At 47.1% G+C, this 21,177-nt stretch overlaps 1 protein-coding gene across 1 annotated transcript in view; it reads right to left on the reverse strand.

Moving 5' to 3' along the window:
- The window catches only part of ppp1r9a (protein phosphatase 1, regulatory subunit 9A), a 93,480-nt gene that overhangs the window by 41,313 nt on the left and 30,990 nt on the right, over positions 1–21,177 (reverse strand). Inside the window, exons 3-5 of the mRNA XM_045226415.1 lie at positions 16,595–16,727; positions 12,570–12,690; positions 8,656–8,760 (exon numbers count right to left, since the gene is read on the reverse strand). Of these exons, the coding sequence (XP_045082350.1) occupies positions 8,656–8,760; positions 12,570–12,690; positions 16,595–16,727 (359 nt within the window). The remainder of the gene's footprint in view (positions 1–8,655; positions 8,761–12,569; positions 12,691–16,594; positions 16,728–21,177) is intronic.

Raw genomic sequence — 21,177 nt, forward strand, 5'->3', positions numbered from 1 at the left:
ATTACAGTGGCAGAATGGAATCTATTGAATTCCATATGTAATATTTACAATACTAATAGTGCTCTTTAGATGGGAGGTTACTCGCTGGCTAACCTCTGTGTGATTAACAGCAATAAAAGTGCCGTCTAACCCTGGTCACCTCGTCTGAGATGGGATGACAGAGAGATATAATACAGAGGAGAGTAAACCAACCGAGGGGGAGAGAGGGAAAAACTTAACACTATGTGAGAGAGAGTACAGAAAGAGCAAGAGAGGGAGGGAGAGAGGACTGAAAGAGAGAGGGAGAGAGAGGGGACTGAAAGAGAGAGGGAGGGAGAGAGGACTGAAAGAGAGAGGGAGAGAGAGAGGACTGAAAGAGAGAGGGAGGGAGAGAGGACTGAAAGAGAGAGGGAGAGAGAGGACTGAAAGAGAGAGGGAGGGAGAGAGGACTGAAAGAGAGAGGGAGAGAGAGAGGACTGAAAGAGAGAGGGAGAGAGAGAGATCTAAATGTGTCTGCATGCTTCCCAGACGAAACAGTTCGGAGAGTTTGTGCATTTATTATTATTATTATGACACCATTTTGTGACGTTTTTTGTTCGTTTTGGACTTCTGGCTTTTTTCGGCTGTTCGGGCACACACATTGTTTTCTTGAGGCCAGCCAAAGTTCGGGAGCCGAAGTCTACACCCCTTCGTCCGTGATTGGTCAACTGTAGGGATTCTTCAATAAAGTCTTTGCTGTCATTCAACGAGAGACGACTTGTTTTCATGCACTTTTTTTCATTGAGAAATACTGCACCAAACATCTTCGTTAGATTAGACCAAAACGTCAAAATTAATGACAGATTTCTTGAGTTATCTTAGATGAATTCTAACTATTTTGAGGCTATGGCATCTCAGAATGGCCAAACAGTACTATTGCCACTTTTTTCTCATTTTTCAAGCGAAGGTCTTTTAAGGGTGTATGTGAGCACACTCATTCGATTCGCCTAGCCGACTTCGGCTAGCCGCCAGCCTAACTGAAGCATGCTGACACCTTTACATCACCAGAGAGGAGAGAGAAAGAGAGAGCAATATAAAGAGACTTGGAGGTAGAGAGACAGAGAGAGACAGAGAGAGAGAGAGACACAGGGGGGGTTATAAATAAAGCACTTCTCTTCCATGCTGTGCTCCTCTATTGTTTGGGAGAGGACTGCTCTGCTCTGTGGAGCGGAGGCCTGCTGTCCACTGCTACTCTCTCACAATGATACATTCTTCCCAGCCATATGTCCAAGGTATTTACATTATGTTAATGCATGCATGAATGGGGGTCTGCCAAAACTTTTTTCACATGCAGGCTATGTTCGTGTAGCAGTTTTGGTGGTTTGCAGTTTGAAAACATCCAGTAAATTGGGTCAAGTTTGGAGACAAAATGGCCCCCTTTCCTCTAATAGGCACAACTGAATATAAACACCACTTTCTCAGTGAGCTCAGAGCTAAAGAGAAAACATTATGTAAGAGACTGCTAAGATACAGAATCACTGTAAAGTGGACACATGCATTATTTTTTATGTGCAGAAATAACGACTATATGACAGACTACTGTAGCTGTACACTGAGTTATTGTAACACCCTGGCTCTGGGACTCTATATGTTGAGCCAGGGTGTGTTCTTTCTATGTGGTGTATTTCTATGTTGGGAGTTCTAGTTTGTTTATTTCTATGTTGGCCTGAGTGACTCCCAATCAGAGGCAACGAGTGTCAGCTTTTGGCTGGTTGTCTCTGATTGGGAGCCATATTTAAACTGTCTGTTTTTCCCTTTGTGTTTGTGGGTTCTTGTTCCGTGTTGGTCTATGTTACCTAGGACGTTACGAGTCGTTTGTTGTTTTTGTTTACTGTCCGTGTTTATCGCTAATGATAAATAAACATGTTCGTTCATCACGCTGCGCCTTGGTCCTCCTCTCTTAACGACGATCGTGACAGAAGAACCCACCATACAAGGACCAAGCAGCGTGTCCAGGAGCAGGCAGACTGGACATGGGAGGAAGCGCCGGGAAAGGAGATGGAGAGGTTGGCGATGGCCCAGGTGGGCAAATCGTGGTCCTGGGAGGACATGCTCGGGGGCAAAGGGCCATGGGCTAGGATTAAGGCCCTGGCGAGAGAGGAGCAGCGGCGTCAGCAGTGTCATCGTCGGACGGACGAGAGGCAACCCCCAAAAAATTTTTTGGGGGGGCACACGGCATGGGCGGCTGGGCAGCAGGAGGCTGCCACAGGGCGATTGGAGAGGAGGCCACCGGGTTTGGGGGGCCAGAAGGCAGGTTGGCGGAGCCTGGATGGAGAGCAGAGCCAACTCCCGTACTCAGGCATGGCAGCATGAGACTGGTCAGGTTCCGGGGTATGCGGAGCTGCGTACTGTGCCACGAGTGGTCCGGCATAGTCCGGTACGTCCTGTGCGAGCACCCCGCACGTGTTGTGCGGAGGTGGGCATGCAGCCAGGACGGAGTGTGCCGGCTCAGCGCTCGTGGCCTCCAGTGCCTCTCCTCGGTCCCGGATATCCTGCGCCAGTGTCACGTGCTGTTATGCCAGTACGGGTACACAGTCCTGTACGTCCTGTGCTGATGCCTCACACAGAGTGTGTGAAGGTAGGCATTCAGCCAGGACGGGTTGTGGCAGCTCTTCACTCCAGGTCTCCTATCCGTCTCCACAGCCCGGCCCGGCCTGTCCCTGCTCCACGCACCAAGCCTACGGTGTGCGTCGCCAGCCCGGTCCGGCCTGTCCCTGCTCCTCGCACCAAGCCTACGGTGTGCGTCGCCAGCCCGGTCCGGCCTGTCCCTGCTCCTCGCACCAAGCCTACGGTGTGCGTCGCCAGCCCGGTCCGGCCTGTCCCTGCTCCTCGCACCAAGCCTACGGTGTGCGTCGCCAGCCCGGTCCGGCCTGTCCCTGCTCCACGCACCAAGCCTACGGTGTGCGTCGCCAGCCCGGTCCGGCCTGTCCCTGCTCCTCGCACCAATCCCTACGGTGTGCGTCGCCAGCCCGGTCCGGCCTGTCCCTGCTCCTCGCACCAAGCCTACGGTGTGCGTCGCCAGCCCGGTCCGGCCTGTCCCTGCTCCACGCACCAAGCCTACGGTGTGCGTCGCCAGCCCGGTCCGGCCTGTCCCTGCTCCTCGCACCAAGCCTACGGTGTGCGTCGCCAGCCCGGTCCGGCCCGTTCCTACTCACGCACCAAGCCAGGGGTGCGATCGTCAGCCCGGTCCGGCCCGTTCCTACTCCACGCACCAAGCCAGGGTTGCGCATCGTCAGCCCGGTTCGGCCCGTTCCTACTCCACGCACCAAGCCAGGGGTGCGAGTCGTCAGCCCGGTCCGGCCCGTTCCGGCTCCACGCACCAAGCCAGGGGTGCGCGTCGTCAGTCCAGCACAACCCGTGCCTGGGTCACCGGTGCCTGGTAAGGTACCGGTCAACTGTTCCACTACGGAGCTGAAGCTAACCGCTCCTGCTACGTCCAGTTCAGCTCCAGCCAGCGGGGCCAGACCGGACCAGGGGCGCTATGGGGGGTTTATTGGAGGGTGGTGGGCAAGGCCGGAGCCAGAACCGCCGCCGAGGAGGAATGCCCACCCAGCCCTCCCCTGTTTTGCTCTAGTTGAGGCGCGGTCGCAGTCCGCGCCTTTAGGGGGGGGTACTGTAACACCCTGGCTCTGGGACTCATATGTTGAGCCAGGGTGTGTTCTTTCTATGTGGTGTATTTCTATGTTGGGAGTTCTAGTTTGTTTATTTCTATGTTGGCCTGAGTGACTCCCAATCAGAGGCAACGAGTGTCAGCTTTTGGCTGGTTGTCTCTGATTGGGAGCCATATTTAAACTGTCTGTTTTTCCCTTTGTGTTTGTGGGTTCTTGTTCCGTGTTGGTCTATGTTACCTAGGACGTTACGAGTCGTTTGTTGTTTTTGTTTACTGTCCGTGTTTATCGCTAATGATAAATAAACATGTTCGTTCATCACGCTGCGCCTTGGTCCTCCTCTCTTAACGACGATCGTGACAGTTATGCTCCTCTAACAAAGCAGTTTTAACTAAACAGACCAGAGAAAGAGCGAGAGCGAGAGATGGATGCAAGCATTTCCCATGACTGTGCCTCACTCAAAACCCAATATTTACCTGGCCCATCACCCCACCCCAGGTACACCTCTACAAGACCCACCTTTTCCAGGACCCTGAAAGACATCGCACTCAACCGCAGCCCTAGCACCTCACACAGGAGCAACAGAGCGATGAGCATCCCGCCCAGACCTGCAAGACTCCCTCCAAGACCTGCAAGACTTCCCTCCCGGACCTGCACCCAGAGGACATACACCCAGACCACAGCATCATCAGCCACACCTTCACACCCACCCCAACCAGTCGAACCCCCCCCCCCAAACTAACCCTGGCCACATCCTAAATAGGCCCCCCCGGATCAGGCCTATGCCCCTCCTGCACCCCCCAAACTACACCCAACCAAGCCCCATCCTCTGCAGATCCTCTTAAGGTCTGTCAGGTTGGATGGGAGCGTCGCTGCACAGCTATTTTCAGGTCTCTCCAGAGATGTTAGATCGGGTTCAAGTCCGGGCTCTGGCTGGGCCACTCAAGGACATTCAGAGACTTGTCCCGAAGCAACTCCTGCGTTGTCTTGGCTGTGTGTTTAGGGTCGTTGTCCTGTTGGAAGGTGAACCTTCGCCCCAGTCTGAGGTCCTGAGTGCTCTGGAACAGGTTTTCATCAAGGATCTCTCTGTACTTTGCTCCGTTCATCTTTCCCTCGATCCTGACTAGTCTCCCAGTCCCTACCACTGAAAAACACCCCCACAGCATGATGCTGCTACCACCATGCTTCACCGTAGGGATGGTGCCAGGTTTCCTCCAGACGTGACGCTTGGCATTCAGGCCAAAGAGTTCAATCTTGGTTTCATCAGACCAGAGAATCTTGTTTCTCATGGTCTGAGAGTCCTTTAGGTGCCTGAGGAGTGGCTTCCGTCTGGCCACTCTACCATAAAGGCCTGATTGGTGGAGTGCTGCAGAGATGGTTGTCCTTCTGGAAGGTTCTCCCATCTCCACAGAGGAACTCTGGAGCTCTGATTAAGGGCCTTCTCCCCCGATTGTTCAGTTTGGCTGGGCGGCCAGCTCTAGGAAGAGTCTTAGTGGTTCCAAACTTCTTCCATTTAAGAATGATGGAGGCCACAGTGTTTTTGGGGAACTTTTTTGGTACCCTTCCCCAGATCTGTACCTCGGAGCTCTACGGACAATTTCTTCGACCTCATGGCTTGGTTTTTGCTCTGACATGCACTGTCAACTGTGGGACCTTATATAGACAGGTGTGTGCCCTTCCAAACCATGTCCAATCAATTGAATTTACCACAGCTGGACTCCAAACAAGTTGTAGAAACATCTCAAGGATGATTTATGGAAACAGGACGCACCTGAGCTCAATTTCGAGTCTCATAGCAAAGGGTCTGAATACTTATGTAAATAAGGTTTATTTTTAATACATTTGCAAACATTTCTAAAAACCTGTTTTCGCTTTGTCATTATAGGGTATTGTGTATAGATTGATGAGGATTTTTATTTAATCCATTTTAGAATAAGGCTGTAATGTAGCAAAATGTGGAAAAAGGGAAGGGGTCTGAATACTTTCTGAATGCACTGTATATCCCCCCACTAGATCAACAATTTCCAGGCCCAGGGACATGTAGTAGTCTGTGGTGACCTAAATGCCAGAACTGGACAAGAACCTGACACCAACAACCAACAAAAACGGGTCACAACTCCTGCAGCTCTGTCGCACGCTGGGTCTGTACATAGTCAATGGTAGGCTTCGAGTGGACTCCTACGGTTGGTACACCTACAGCTCATCTCTTGGCAGCAGTACTGTAGACTACTTTATCACCAACCTCAACCCAGAGTCTCTCACAGCGTTCACAGTCAGCCCACTGACAGCCCTATCAGATCACAGCAAAATCACAGCCTATGAGGTATCAATGCCGAACAAACTGCATACTATTAAGACATGCTATAGATGGAAGGAAAGTAGTGTAGAAACCTACCAGAAAACAATTAGCCAACAACAAATTCAATCCCTTTTAGACAACTTCCTGGACAAAACGTTTCACTGCAATAGCAAAGGTGTAAACTTGGCAGTAGAAAGCCTAAATAGTATATTTGACCTCTCAGCTTCTCTATCAAATCAAATCAAACATTTCAACCAGACAACTTAAAAAAATTAACAACAATGACAAATGGTTTAATGAAGAATGCAAAAACCTAAGAAAGGAATTAAGGAACCTATCCATCCAAAAACACAGAGACCCAGAAAACCTAAACATACGCCTTCACTGTGGTGAAACACTAAAACAGTACAGAAATACACTACGAAAAAATAAAGAACAGCACGTCAGAAATCTGCTCAATGTAATTGAAGATTCCATTGAATCTAACCACTTCTGGGAAAATTGGAACACACTGAACAAACAACATGAAGAGCTATCTATCCAAAATGGAGATTATGGATAAACCACTTCTCCAATCTTTTTGGCTATATAACAAAGAACAAACAGCAAAAACATATACATGATCAATTAAAAATCTTAGAGTCAGCTATTAAAGACTACCAGAACCCACTGGATTCTCCAATTACATTGAATGAACTACAAGATAATATGTAAAAAAATATATACTGTTTTAAAAGAATAAAGACATTTCAAATGGTATATTATTGACTATGTACAGTATTGTAACAATGTGGAAATAGTTGAAGTATGAAAGGGAAAATAAATAAACAGATAAATATTTGGTTGTATTTACAATGGTGTTTGTGCTCCACTGGTTTCCCTTTTCTTGTGGCAACAGGTCACAAACCTTGCTGCTGTGGTGGCACACTGTGGTATTTCACCTAATAGATATGGGAGTTTATCAATGTTTTATTTGTTTTCAAATTCTTTGTGTGTATGTGTAATCTGAGGGAAATATGTGTCTCTAATATGGTCATACATTTGGCAGGAGGTAAGGAAGTGCAGCTTAGTTTCCACCTCATTTTGTGGGCAGTGTGCACATAGCCTGTCTTCTCTTGAGAGCCAGGTCTGCCGATAGCGGCCTCACTGAGTCTGTACATAGTCAAAGCTTTCCTTAATTTTGGGTCAGTCACAGTGGTCAGATATTCTGCTACTATGTACTCCCTGTTTAGGGCCAAATAACATTCCAGTTTGCTCCGTTTTTTTGTTAAGTCATTCTCTTTTTGTTTTCTCATGATTTGGTTAGGTCTAATTGTGTTGCTGTCCTGGGGCTCTGTGGGGTCTGTGTGATGTGGTGATTTGAAGGAGTCAGGCGCAGGAGGGTAAATCACAGAATAACAAGATTTTTTCCAGAATACAGAGTTACGCAATAAAGAGTCAAAACACTCCAGTGGCAAAACAGGCGCACTGAAACCAGGAAGGCAAACGGGGAAAATAACCCGGTGATACAAAATACAAGGAGCTCCACCGAACTTCACTAATCTCACAATATACAATCACACACAAAGACAAGGGGGCAGAGGGAACACTTATACAGGTACTGATGATGGGATATGAACCAGGTGTGTGTAATAAACAAGACAAAATAAATGGAATGATGAGATGAGGAGCGGCAGTGGCTAGAAGGCCGGTGACGACGAACGCCGAAGCCTGCCCGAACAAGGAGAGGAGGCAGCCTCGGAGGAAGTCGTGACAGTCTGTTTGTGTTTGCATCCGCGGGCTGAGGGGACATCTCCAGGTTCACCTCTCTGTTGGTGAGGGCTTTGTTATGGAAGGTTTGAGAATAACTTATTTTTAGTTGGTTGTAGAATTTATGTGGTCTTTTCTGGATTTTCATAATTAGCGGGAATCGTCCTAATTCTGTTCTGCAAGCATTCTTTTGTGTTTTACGTTGTACACAGAGGATGTTTTTGCAGAATTCTGTCTCAATTTGATGTTTGCCCCATTTAGTGAATTATTGGTTGGTGAGTGGACCCCAGACCTCACAACCACAGAGGGCAATGGGTTTTATAACTGATGCAAGTCTTTTTTGCCAGATCCTAATTGGGATGTCAAATCTTATGTTCCTTTTGATGGCCTAGAAGGCCCTTCTTGCCTTGTCTCTTAGATCGCTCACAGCCTTGTGGAAGTTACCTGTGGTGTTGATGTTTAGGCCGAGGTAGGTATAGTTCTTTGTGTGCTGTAGGGCAACGGTGTCTAGATAGAATTTGTATTTGTTGTCCTGGCTACTGGACCTTTTTTGCAACACCAATTCTAGGTGCAATTTGTATTTAATTCCCTTGTTTATTTCCCTTTTTGTTTATTGTGTATTCCACCTGCTTTGGCAATGTAAAACGCGTTTCCCATGCCAATAAAGCCCTTTGAATTGAATTGAGAGAGGGCAATAGAAAGAGACTGGGAGGTAGAGAGTGGGGGGAGAGAGAGATAGAGAGAGAGAGAGAGAGAGAGAGAGAGAGAGAGGGAGAGAGAGAGAGAGAGAGAGAGAGAGAGAGAGAGAGAGAGAGAGAGAGAGAGAGAGAGAGAGAGAGAGAGAGAGAGAGAGAGAGAGAGAGAGAGAGAGAGAGAGAGAGAGAGAGAGAGAGAGAGAGAGAGAGAGAGAGAGAGAGAGAGAGAGAGAGACTTTGTGGTACCTTGGACTCATCTGTATAAAGAAATCGCTGTTGATTTTACCTGACCACTCCCTGGGTGTTCCTCAGGACAGAGGCAGCAAAGCTCTGGGTCACCCCCACCAGACTGGTGCCGTCCACCTCCACGATCTGGTCGTTCACCTTGATCCTACAACACAACACACTGAGGTCACACACAGGTTACATACAGGTTAATGGGCAGTGGCATGGCTGGTCTAGCAGTAATGCTTCATTCTCCAGTACACATCTGCGGTATTGGCATAGATCTGGTCTATTGCTCTTTGACACAATCTCTCTCTGTCGTTCCCCACAGTTATCCTCTCTCTATAGTTCCCCACAGTCATCCTCTCTCTCTATAGTTCCCCACAGTCATCCTCTCTCTCTATCGTTCCCCACAGTCATCCTCTCTCTCTATCATTCCCCACAGTCATCCGCTCTCTCTAACGTTCCCCACAATCATCCTCTCTCTATAGTTCCACAGTCATCCTCTCCCTCTATAGTTCCCCACAGTCATCCTCTCTCTCTCTATCGTTCCCCACAGTCATCCTCTCTCACTATCGTTCCCCACAGTCATCCTCTCTCTATCGTTCCCCACAGTCATCCTCTCTCACTATCGTTCCCCACAGTCATCCTCTCTCTCTATCGTTCCCCACAGTCATCCTCTCTCTCTATCATTCCCCACAGTCATCCTCTCTCTCTATAGTTTCCCACAGTCATCCTCTCTCTCTATCGTTCCCCACAGTCATCCTCTCTCTATAGTTCCCCACAGTCATCCTCTCTCTCTATCGTTCCCCACAGTCATCCTCTCTCTCTATCGTATCCCAGTCATCCTCTCTCTCCATCGTTCCCCACAGTTATCCTCTCTCTATCGTTCCCCACTGTTATCCTCTCTCTCTATCGTTCCCCACAGTCATCCTCTCTCTCTATCGTTCCCCACAGTCATCCTCTCTCTCTATCGTTCCCCACAGTCATCCTCTCTCTATCGTTCCCCACAGTCATCCTCTCTCTCTCTATCGTTCCACACAGTCATCCTCTCTCTCTCTATCGTTCCCCACAGTCATCCTCTCTCTCTCTATTGTTCCCCACAGTCATCCTCTCTCTCTCTATCGTTCCACACAGTCATCCTCTCTCTCTCTATCGTTCCCCACAGTCATCCTCTCTCTCTCTATCGTTCCCCACAGTCATCCTCTCTCTCTATCGTTCCCCACAGTCATCCTCTCTCTCTATCATTCCCCACAGTCATCCTCTCTCTATCTGTTCAATCAAATCAGAAAATACCTTCAGGATCCACTGTGCAGTAGTAACTATTTACTGGTGTGGCACAATGCAGAGTGATTAGAATAGTAAGGGTTGCATAGAAAATATGTAATCGAAGTCAGGGGATTTCATAATCTGGTTTTGAAACTGTGTTCAGAAATTGTGCATTGAGCTTGTCATCAAAACTCTTTAGTCCATTGGCTCTGTTTTGCGCACTGGAGTGTTTTGACTCTTTATTGCGTAACTCTGTATTCTGGAAAAAATCTTGTTATTCTGTGATTTACCCTCCTGCGCCTGACTCCTTCAAATCACCACATCACACAGACCCCACAGAGCCCCAGGACAGCAACACAATTAGACCTAACCAAATCATGAGAAAACAAAAAGAGAATGACTTAACAAAAAAACGGAGCAAACTGGAATGTTATTTGGCCCTAAACAGGGAGTACATAGTAGCAGAATATCTGACCACTGTGACTGACCCAAAATTAAGGAAAGCTTTGACTATGTACAGACTCACAACAACAATACACTGAAGTTATAGGCTATTGATTAGGTAGGCTACACAAGTGGCACAAATTGATTTGCAATGACTCCAGTGATATCGCCATTTCAACATATTTATTGTATCAAATGGTAGCCTATAATGGCATATACATTAATATGCTACTTGATGGCCAACAGATTCAAATGTATCATTCTCCACATTTAATGTCAGTTTCATTGAGGACTTTTCCCCATAACAGAAGCACGCGAGGGAGTTCCATAACTTTCAATTCAAATTTTCACTCGCGCATAACGACAAGTTAAATAGCCAACCTACAACTGGTAAAAAGTTGTCAGGGTGTGCACGTGTGCTGCTCTGTCTCCTCTCACTCACGTGACTCAGCCAATAGTGGACTAAGCTGCATGCTGCGGTGCTCCCTCAACAGACACCCTTCCAGCGCTCCCCACCACCACTTACTCAGCAACAGCCTGCCTCACTGCCTGATAGTCAGCAGCAGCAGGCCACAGTGAAATATATTTTTTAAGAGAAATGCCACGGCGGCCTCGGTGCAACTTAGAAGTAGCCCAAAAACCCGCAACCAATACCCGCGACATCGTTTTCAAAGTAATTTGCAGGAAAACCGCTGACATGGCAACCCTGGCTTCACTTCAAGAGCCTTGGTGGAGATACAGGGTTTGACGGACAACTTTGAGAGCCAATGGACTAAAGAGTTTTGATGACTAGCTATTTTGAATACATTTTATTGATCAAGGGGTCGTGAAACATTCATACAGATGTAAAGGAGAACCAACAGTATCGATTCATGTACTGGCACTCTACTCTATGGGCCCTGGTCAAAAGTAGTGCACTATGTAGGAATTAAGGTGCATTTGGAATGCACACCCTGACTAATTAAGCACCACTCATAACCAGCTGACAGTCAGGCAGGGACCTAATGATGGAAAGGAAATTGTATTTTGGGCACCGAGTGCTTCCCAGCTTCCCACCCACAACAGCACACCTGAGGGCAGCCAGCTAGGCCTCTATCTCAGTCTCACGTTAAATCTCTCGCCAAGAGAGATCCGCCCTCAGATTTTAGCAAGGTGTGGGACTGGGAGGCTCAGCGTTAGATGATGCAGAGAGGATTCAGGGGATCTCGCTCCCTGGCTGTGTGTTTTTGTGTGTGTATGTCCGTGGGTGTCTATTAAACCAGAGCTCTGTATTATACTATACAGTACATCCCCTCTGATATGGCTCTCTACCATATTAACATCTAACCCTAACCCATATTAACACCTAACCCTAACCCATATTAACACCTAACCCATATTAACACCTAACCCTAACCCATATTAACACCTAACACCTAACCCATATTAACACCTAACCCATATTAACACCAAACCCTAACCCATATTAACACCTAACTCCTAACCCATATTAACACCTAACCCTAACCCATATTAACACCTAACCCTAACCCATATTAACACCTAACCGTGGTCCTCTGTAGCTCAGCTGGTAGAGCACGGCGCTTGTAACGCCAAGGTGTATGGGTTCGATCCCCGGGACCCATACTTACAGTCATGCACGCATGACTGTAAGTAGCTTTGGATAAAAGCGTCTGCTAAATGGCATATTATTATATTTAACCCTAACCCATATTAACACCTAACCCTAACCCATATTAACACCTAACCCTAACCCATATTAACACCTCCAACATGTTCCTGTGTGGTTTGAACTCACTAACACGCCACCTATATATCCCAATGTGTCAGGCTCTAAAAGCTTTAATAATCTTGTTGGTGGGAATGTGAGTCAGTCAGATGGGGAGTATGAGGTAATACACTGGTAGCCTGCTGTGGAGCTCTGATCTGAGTACGACTGTATCTGGCCTAGAAGGTTTCACACAGCAGCATAAATGCACGGACACACACATACACACACACACACACACACACACACACACACAGCTGTAGCTGCAGAGTGTGATAACATGCCAGAGCCGTTCCTTCAGTTTCAGACCATGTCTCTCTCCTGGCTGTAATCCCAGACTCCTGCTGCTAAATCTCTCTGGCCATGGGGACTGGAGTGTGTGTGTCTGTGTGTGCACTTGTGTGTGTCTGTGTGTGTGTGTGTGTGTGTGTGTGTGTGTGTGTGTGTGTGTAGGGATTGAGTTGGCACCTACTCAGGAAGCAGAAAGCTCTTACCTGTCATCTCTCTCAGCCGCCCCGCCCTCAATGACAGTCTTGACAAAGATGCCCAGTTTCTCCAGACCGGCGTCTGCACCCACTCCCATCCCTATGATGCTAATACCAAGGCCATCTTCATCTGGGCAGAGAGGAGACAGGAGTAATAGAATGGCAAGTGTCTGTGTATGTATGTGTGTGTGTGTGGGGGGGCATGCCGTGTGTTTGTGTGCTTGCTTGCATACCCTGCAGACACTAGCTAACCCTAACCCTGCAGACACTAGCTAACCCTAACCCTGCAGACACTAGCTAACCCTAACCCTGCAGACACTAGCTAACCCTAACCCTGCAGACACTAGCTAACCCTAACCATGCAGACACTAGCTAAATCTAACCCTGCAGACACTAGCTAAATCTAACCCTGCAGACACTAGCTAACCCTAACCCTGCAGACACTAGCTAACCCTAACCCTGCAGACACTAGCTAAATCTAACCCTGCAGACACTAGCTAACCCTAACCCTGCAGACACTAGCTAACCCTAACCCTGCAGACACTAGCTAAATCTAACCCTGCAGACACTAGCTAACCCTAACCCTGCAGACACTAGCTAACCCTAACCCTGCAGACACTAGCTAAATCTAACCCTGCAGACACTAGCTAAATCTAACCCTGCAGACAATAGCTAAATCTAACCCTGCAGACACTAGCTAACCCTAACCCTGCAGACACTAGCTAAATCTAACCCTGCAGACACTAGCTAAATCTAACCCTGCAGACACTAGCTAAATCTAACCCTGCAGACACTAGCTAACCCTAACCCTAACCCTAACCCTGCAGACACTAGCTAACCCTAACCCTGCAGACACTAGCTAACCCTAACCCTGCAGACACTAGCTAACCCTAACCCTGCAGAAACTAGCTAAATCTAACCCTGCAGACACTAGCTAACCCTAACCCTGCAAACACTAGCTAAATCTAACCCTGCAGACACTAGCTAAATCTAACCCTGCATACACTAGCTAACCCTAACCCTAACCCTGCAGACACTAGCTAACCCTAACCCTGCAGACACTAGCTAAATCTAACCCTGCAGACACTAGCTAACCCTAACCCTGCAGACACTAGCTAACCCTAACCCTGCAGACACTAGCTAAATCTAACCCTGCAGACACTAGCTAACCCTAACCCTGCAGACACTAGCTAACCCTAACCCTGCAGACACTAGCTAAATCTAACCCTGCAGACACTAGCTAAATCTAACCCTGCAGACACTAGCTAAATCTAACCCTGCAGACACTAGCTAACCCTAACCCTGCAGACACTAGCTAACCCTAACCCTGCAGACACTAGCTAACCCTAACCCTGCAGACACTAGCTAAATCTAACCCTGCAGACACTAGCTAAATCTAACCCTGCAGACACTAGCTAAATCTAACCCTGCAGACACTAGCTAAATCTAACCCTGCAGACACTAGCTAAATCTAACCCTGCAGACACTAGCTAACCCTAACCCTGCAGACACTAGCTAAATATAACCCTGCAGACACTAGCTAAATCTAACCCTGCAGACACTAGCTAACCCTAACCCTGCAGACACTAGCTAAATCTAACCCTGCAGACACTAGCTAAATCTAACCCTGCAGACACTAGCTCACCCTAACCCTAACGCTGCAGACACTAGCTAACCCTAACCCTGCAGACACTAGCTAAATCTAACCCTGCAGACACTAGCTCACCCTAACCCTAACGCTGCAGACACTAGCTAACCCTAACCCTGCAGACACTAGCTAAATCTAACCCTGCAGACACTAGCTAACCCTAACCCTGCAGACACTAGCTAAATCTAACCCTGCAGACACTAGCTAAATCTAACCCTGCAGACACTAGCTAAATCTAGCCCTGCAGACACTAGCTAACCCTAACCCTGCAGACACTAGCTAACCCTAACCCTGCAGACAATAGCTAACCCTAACCCTGCAGACACTAGCTAAATCTAACCCTGCAGACACTAGCTAAATCTAACCCTGCAGACACTAGCTAAATCTAACCCTGCAGACACTAGCTAACCCTAACCCTAACCCTAACCCTGCAGACACTAGCTAACCCTAACCCTGCAGACACTAGCTAACCCTAACCCTGCAGACACTAGCTAACCCTAACCCTGCAGAAACTAGCTAAATCTAACCCTGCAGACACTAGCTAACCCTAACCCTGCAAACACTAGCTAAATCTAACCCTGCAGACACTAGCTAAATCTAACCCTGCAGACACTAGCTAACCCTAACCCTAACCCTGCAGACACTAGCTAACCCTAACCCTGCAGACACTAGCTAAATCTAACCCTGCAGACACTAGCTAAATCTAACCCTGCAGACACTAGCTAAATCTAACCCTGCAGACACTAGCTAAATCTAACCCTGCAGACACTAGCTAACCCTAACCCTGCAGACACTAGCTAACCCTAACCCTGCAGACACTAGCTAACCCTAACCCTGCAGACACTAGCTAAATCTAACCCTGCAGACACTAGCTAACCCTAACCCTGCAGACACTAGCTAACCCTAACGCTGCAGACACTAGCTAACCCTAACGCTGCAGACACTAGCTAAATCTAACCCTGCAGACACTAGCTAACCCTAACCCTGCAGACACTAGCTAACCCTAACCCTGCAGACACTAGCTAACCCTAACCCTGCAGACACTAGCTAAATCTAACCCTGCAGACACTAGCTAACCCTAACCCTGCAGACACTAGCTAAATCTAACCCTGCAGACACTAGCTAAATCTAACCCTGCAGACACTAGCTAACCCTAACCCTGCAGACACTAGCTAACCCTAACCCTGCAGACACTAGCTAACCCTAACCCTGCAGACACTAGCTAACCCTAACCCTGCAGACACTAGCTAACCCTAACCCTGCAGACACTAGCTAACCCTAACCCTGCAGACACTAGCTAACCCTAACCCTGCAGACACTAGCTAACCCTAACCCTAACCCTCATCATAGGAAGAGGTAAAAATGGTTACTAAAGAGAGGATCCTGCAGACACTAGCTAACCCTAACCCTAAATATCGCATTGTATTTCCTCTTCTGTTTTATCAGGGCAACGTTTTATGCCTAACTCCAAATTGACCCCTAGCACTACCCACTATGCATTTGTGTAAAACAGAAAGAACTGGACAGGTATAAGCAATGTGTTATACGAATGTCCACAAAGCTAACCATATTTCCTATACCTACATGAAGTGCATAGAGGGTAGGGAGTGAAGGGCTAGTGCATAGGGGATAGGGAGTGAAGGGATAGTGCATAGGGGATAGGGAGTGAAGGGCTAGTGCATAGGGGATAGGGAGTGAAGGGCTAGTGCATAGGGGATAGGGAGTGAAGGGCTAGTGCATAGGGGATAGGGAGTGAATGGATAGTGCATAGGGGATAGGGAGTGAAGGGCTAGTGCATAGGGGATAGGGAGTGAAGGGCTAGTGCATAGGGGATAGGGGAGTGAAGGGCTAGTGCATGGGGATAGGGAGTGAAGGGCTAGTGCATAGGGGATAGGGAGTGAAGGGCTAGTGCATAGGGGATAGGGAGTGAAGGCCTAGTGCATAGGGGATAGGGAGTGAAGGGCTAGTGCATAGGGGATAGGGAGTGAAGGGCTAGTGCATAGGGGATAGGGAGTGAAGGGCTAGTGCATAGGGGATAGGGAGTGAAGGGCTAGTGCATAGGGGATAGGGAGTGAAGGGCTAGTGCATAGGGGATAGGGGAGTGAAGGGCTAGTGCATAGGGGATAGGGAGTGAAGGGCTAGTGCATAGGGGATAGGGAGTGAAGGGCTAGTGCATAGGGGATAGGGAGTGAAGGGCTAGTGCATAGGGGATAGGGAGTGAAAGGCTAGTGCATAGGGGATAGGGAGTGAAGGGCTAGTGCATAGGGGATAGGGAGTGAAGGGCTAGTGCATAGGGGATAGGGAGTGAATGGCTAGTGCATATGGGATAGGGTTATTTGGATATGCTTATATGGGTCTATTTGGGATCGGCCCCAGGTCTTCCTACCTTTCTCCAGCTCTACAGGGAACAGCTCCAGTTTCTCCACCCTCTTCTCCAGCTCGTACTCTGCTGACGAGGCCACCGGGTCCACCTCCTCATTCCTCCTGTCATAGTCCTCGTTACAGTAGGTGTTGAACACCTGGAGACACACCAACACACACCCTGGTTAGTTACCACACTGAGCTCAATACTTACGAGCTATTTTTGGGGAATCACGTTTTGTTACTGAGTAGTTAAGACAATTACAGTAGTATACAGTTGAAGTCGGAAGTTTACATACACTTAGGTTGGAGTCATTAAAACTTGTTTTTCAACCACTCCACACATTTCTTGTTAACAAACTATAGTTTTGGCAAGTCGGTTAGGACATCTACTTTGTGCATGACACAAGTAATTTTTCCAACAATTGTTTACAGACAGATTATTTCACGTATAATTCACTGTATCACAATTCCAGTGGGTCAGAAGTTTACATACTCTAAGTTGACTATGCCTTTAAACAGCTTGGAAAATTCCAGAAAATGATGTCATGGCTTTAGAAGCTTCTGATAGGCTAACTGACATCATTTGAGTCAATTGGAGGTGTACCTGTGGATGTATTTCAAGGCCTACCTTCAAACTCAGTGCCTCTTTGCCTGACATCATGGGAAAATCAAAAGAAATCAGCCAAGACTTCAGAAAAAAAATCATTTTCTGAAGATGTCCTAACCGACTTGCCAAAACTATAGTTTGTTAACAAGAAATGTGTGGAGTGGTTGAAAAACGAGTTTTAATGACTCCAACCTAAGTGTATGTAAACTTCCGACTTTAACTGTATATACTGTATTCTATTCTACTGTATTTTAGTCAATGCCACTCCGACATTGCTTGTCCTAACATTTATATATTTCTTAATTCCATTATTTTACTTTTAGATTTGTGTATTGTTGTGAATTGTTAAGATACTACTGCACTGTTGGAGCTAGGAACCCAAACATTTCGCTACACATGCAATAACATCTCCTAAATATGTGTATGTGACCAATAAAATTGGATTTGATTCGAAGTAATAAAGATTATATTCTCATCCAGGCCAGTGAATAGCTTTGGTGGATATGCACAGTTTACTGGTCTGTTGACCCACTGAGTTTAAGAGTAGACAATATATAGCAGGCTACTACTGTTGTTTATACATTAAATGGCATATATATTATTATAAACCGGGTGGTTCCAGCCCTGAATGCTGATTGGCTGAAAGCTATGGTATATCAGACCGTATATCACGGGGATGACCCCAAAATGTTATTTACTGATCCAATTGCGTTGGTTACCAGTTTATAATAGCAATAAGGCACCTCGGGGGTTTGTGGTATATTGCCAATATACCACGGCTAAGGGCTGTATCCAGGCACTAAGATCAGCCCTTAGCAGTGGTATATTGGCCATATACCACACCTCCTCAGGCCTTATTGCTTAATTATATTATTATGATAATTACGTCTTCATTACCACTAATCTGTTACACTACCACATCATCACACTGGAGGAAATATGAGGTCCTTAGAGACAGAGGAGAAAAGAGGGCGAGTTGTGGCCCTTTCTCTGAGCGTGGGTCGACCAGGCCTCAAAGCGATGCTCATCTCCTGAAACGCTACCAGTCACTTCCACTCCCCTTCAGCCTGAGTGATTGTGCTGCTCGCTCTGGTGTGAAGGGGCTGACGCACGCACATGCACACTCCTGTCAGTGACCGCACACCACGTCCCAGAGGGTACAGGGTCTCTGCCAACATCCATCTGGGTGACAAACACACACCTGGGCCCATAAAGTGTCTCAGAGTAGGAGTGCTGATTTAGGATGTGTTAATTGTTGTCATTTGTTTGCGGTGGATCAGGGGACATTTAGCACAAGGCAATGTTTCGTCCCAAATGGCAGCCTTTTCCATCAGTGGAGGCTGCTGAGGGGAGAACGACTCATAATACCGGACGGAACGGAGCAGATGGAATGGCATCAAACACCTGGAAACCATGTGTTTGATGTATTTGATACCATTCCACAGATTCCGCTCCAGCCATTACCACGAGCCTGTTCTCCCCAATTAAGGTGCCACCAACCTCCAGTGTTTTCCATATATAGTGCACTACTTTTGATCAGGGCCCTTAAGGCTCGAGTCAAAACTAGTGCACTATGTAGGGAATAGGGTGCCATTTAGGATGTCTGTGTCAGTCTCTGCTTCTCCATAATGAGCGACATCAGGAGAATGATAATGCGTCATGATTAATATGCCAGAATATCTCATCTATGAAAAACACATATTGCTACAATAACAGAGAGACCTTGTCTGTCTGTCTCACAAAACATGATTCCACATAGGATATAGTCTGAGTATGTCTGAAAGACTATTACAATAAATAGGTGAGGTCAGCTCACCATAGGATATAGTCTATGACAGACTATAGAAAGACTATAATGTAAACTCACTGTCTCCTGCTCCCAGTAAGCAAACAGAGAGACGACATTACATCTGTATCAGCACTTCTATTGCCCTAGCTCCTGTCCAATGTTTGGCCTGTAAAATGTTTGGTTTGTAAAATGTTTGGCCTGTAATATGTTTGGCCTGTAAAATGTTTGGTCTGTAAAATGTTTGGCCTGTAAAATGTTTGGCCTGTAATATGTTTGGCCTGTAAAATGTTTGGCCTGTAAAATGTTTGGCCTGTAAAATGTTTGGCCTGTAAAATGCTTGGATGTGCACAAATAGGCTATTCTTTCCATCATTCTAAACCATTACAACAAGCACACAACAGTTTACTGGCAGGATGACACCAAACCAAAGACAGAGAGGCAGAGTGAGAGTCTGTATCTATTCTTTTCCTATCCAGCTCCTGTGCCATGTATGGATGTGTGTACAGTAGCCATCGTTTTAGACCGTTACACACAAACACAACAGTTCACTGGCAGGATGAGACCAGACTAAAGATAGAGAGAGCGTGGTAGAAAGTGTTTAAAAGAGGACGAGAGCATAGAGAGAGTGATACTATGTGTAGTGTTGCGTTCCGCTACGTGTGTTATCACTGAGACCTCTCCATCATCAATCATTCAGAGTAATCAACAGTCCTGCATTATTAAAGCATACGGTCACGCCGCTGGACGGACGCCAGGACGACTGACTGGCAGTAACAACGCATTATGGCCTCTTTGCAGTCACCCTCTCTACTCACTAAGAACACATCAACATGACTAGAGAATGGGAGGAGGGAGGGAGAGAGAGAGAGAGAGAGAGAGAGAGAGAGAGAGAGAGAGAGAGAGAGAGAGAGAGAGAGAGAGAGAGAGAGAGAGAGAGAGAGAGAGAGAAGGCATTTCCCAAGGGGAACACTGCAGAGGTAGAGAAGCAACCATTAAGTGTCTGCCTGGTGCCTGCCTGCCCTTCAGTGTAGCTGCTGTTAGAAAGCTATTCAGCTCTACAACAGGCCTCATCTCCATCTGTCTTTACAGGGAAAAATGTCTACCTGTAACAGTTGTTAAAAACAACTAGGGCTGATCCCAATTCGTCGACTGGTCGATTGTTTGGTAGATAGGCTGTTGGTCGACAAAGATTGTTTTAGTCGAGCAGTAGGAAATATATATATACAGTATCTCACAAAAGTGAGTACACCCCTCACATTTTTGTAAATATTTGAGTATATATTTTAATGTGACAACACTTAAGAAATGACACTTTGCTACAATGTAAAGTAGTGAGTGTACAGCTTGTATAACAGTATACATTTGCTGTCCCCTCAAAATAACTCAACACACAGCCATTAATGTCTAAACCGCTGGCAACAAAAGTGAGTACACCCCTAAGTGAAAATGTCCAAATTGGGCCCAATTAGCCATTTTCCCTCCCCGGTGTCATGTGATTCGTTAGTGTTACAAGGTCTCAGGTGTGAATGGGGAGCAGGTGTGTTAAATTTGGTGTCATCGCTCTCACACTCCCTCATACTGGTCACTGGAAGTTCAACATGGCACCTCATGGCAAAGAACTCTCTGAGGATCTGAAAAAAAGAATTGTTGCTCTACATAAAGATGGCCTAGGCTATAAGAAGATTGCCAAGACCCTGAAACTGAGCTGCAGCACGGTGGCCAAGACCATACAGCGGTTTAACAGGACAGGTTCCACTCAGAACAGGCCTCGCCATGGTCGACCAAAGAAGTTGAGTGCACGTGCTCAGCGTCATATCCAGAGGTTGTCTTTGGGAAATAGACGTATGAGTGCTGCCAGCATTGCTGCAGAGGTTGAAGGGGTGGGGGGTCAGCCTGTCAGTGCTCAGACCATACGCCGCACACTGCATCAAATTGGTCTGCATGGCTGTCGTCCCAGAAGGAAGCCTCTTCTAAAGATGATGCACAAGAAAGCCCGCAAACAGTTTGCTGAAGACAAGCAGACTAAGGACATGGATTACTGGAACCATGTCCTGTGGTCTGATGAGACCAAGATAAACTTATTTGGTTCAGATGGTGTCAAGCGTGTGTGGCGGCAACCAGGTGAGGAGTACTTTGCACACGCAAAGAACCTTGGCGTGTGCAAAGAACCTTGGCGTGACCCTGGACAACACCCTGTCGTTCTCCGCTA

The sequence above is a fragment of the Coregonus clupeaformis genome, chromosome 17, assembly GCF_020615455.1.
Source record: "Coregonus clupeaformis isolate EN_2021a chromosome 17, ASM2061545v1, whole genome shotgun sequence".
Taxonomy (NCBI): Eukaryota; Metazoa; Chordata; class Actinopteri; order Salmoniformes; family Salmonidae; genus Coregonus; species Coregonus clupeaformis.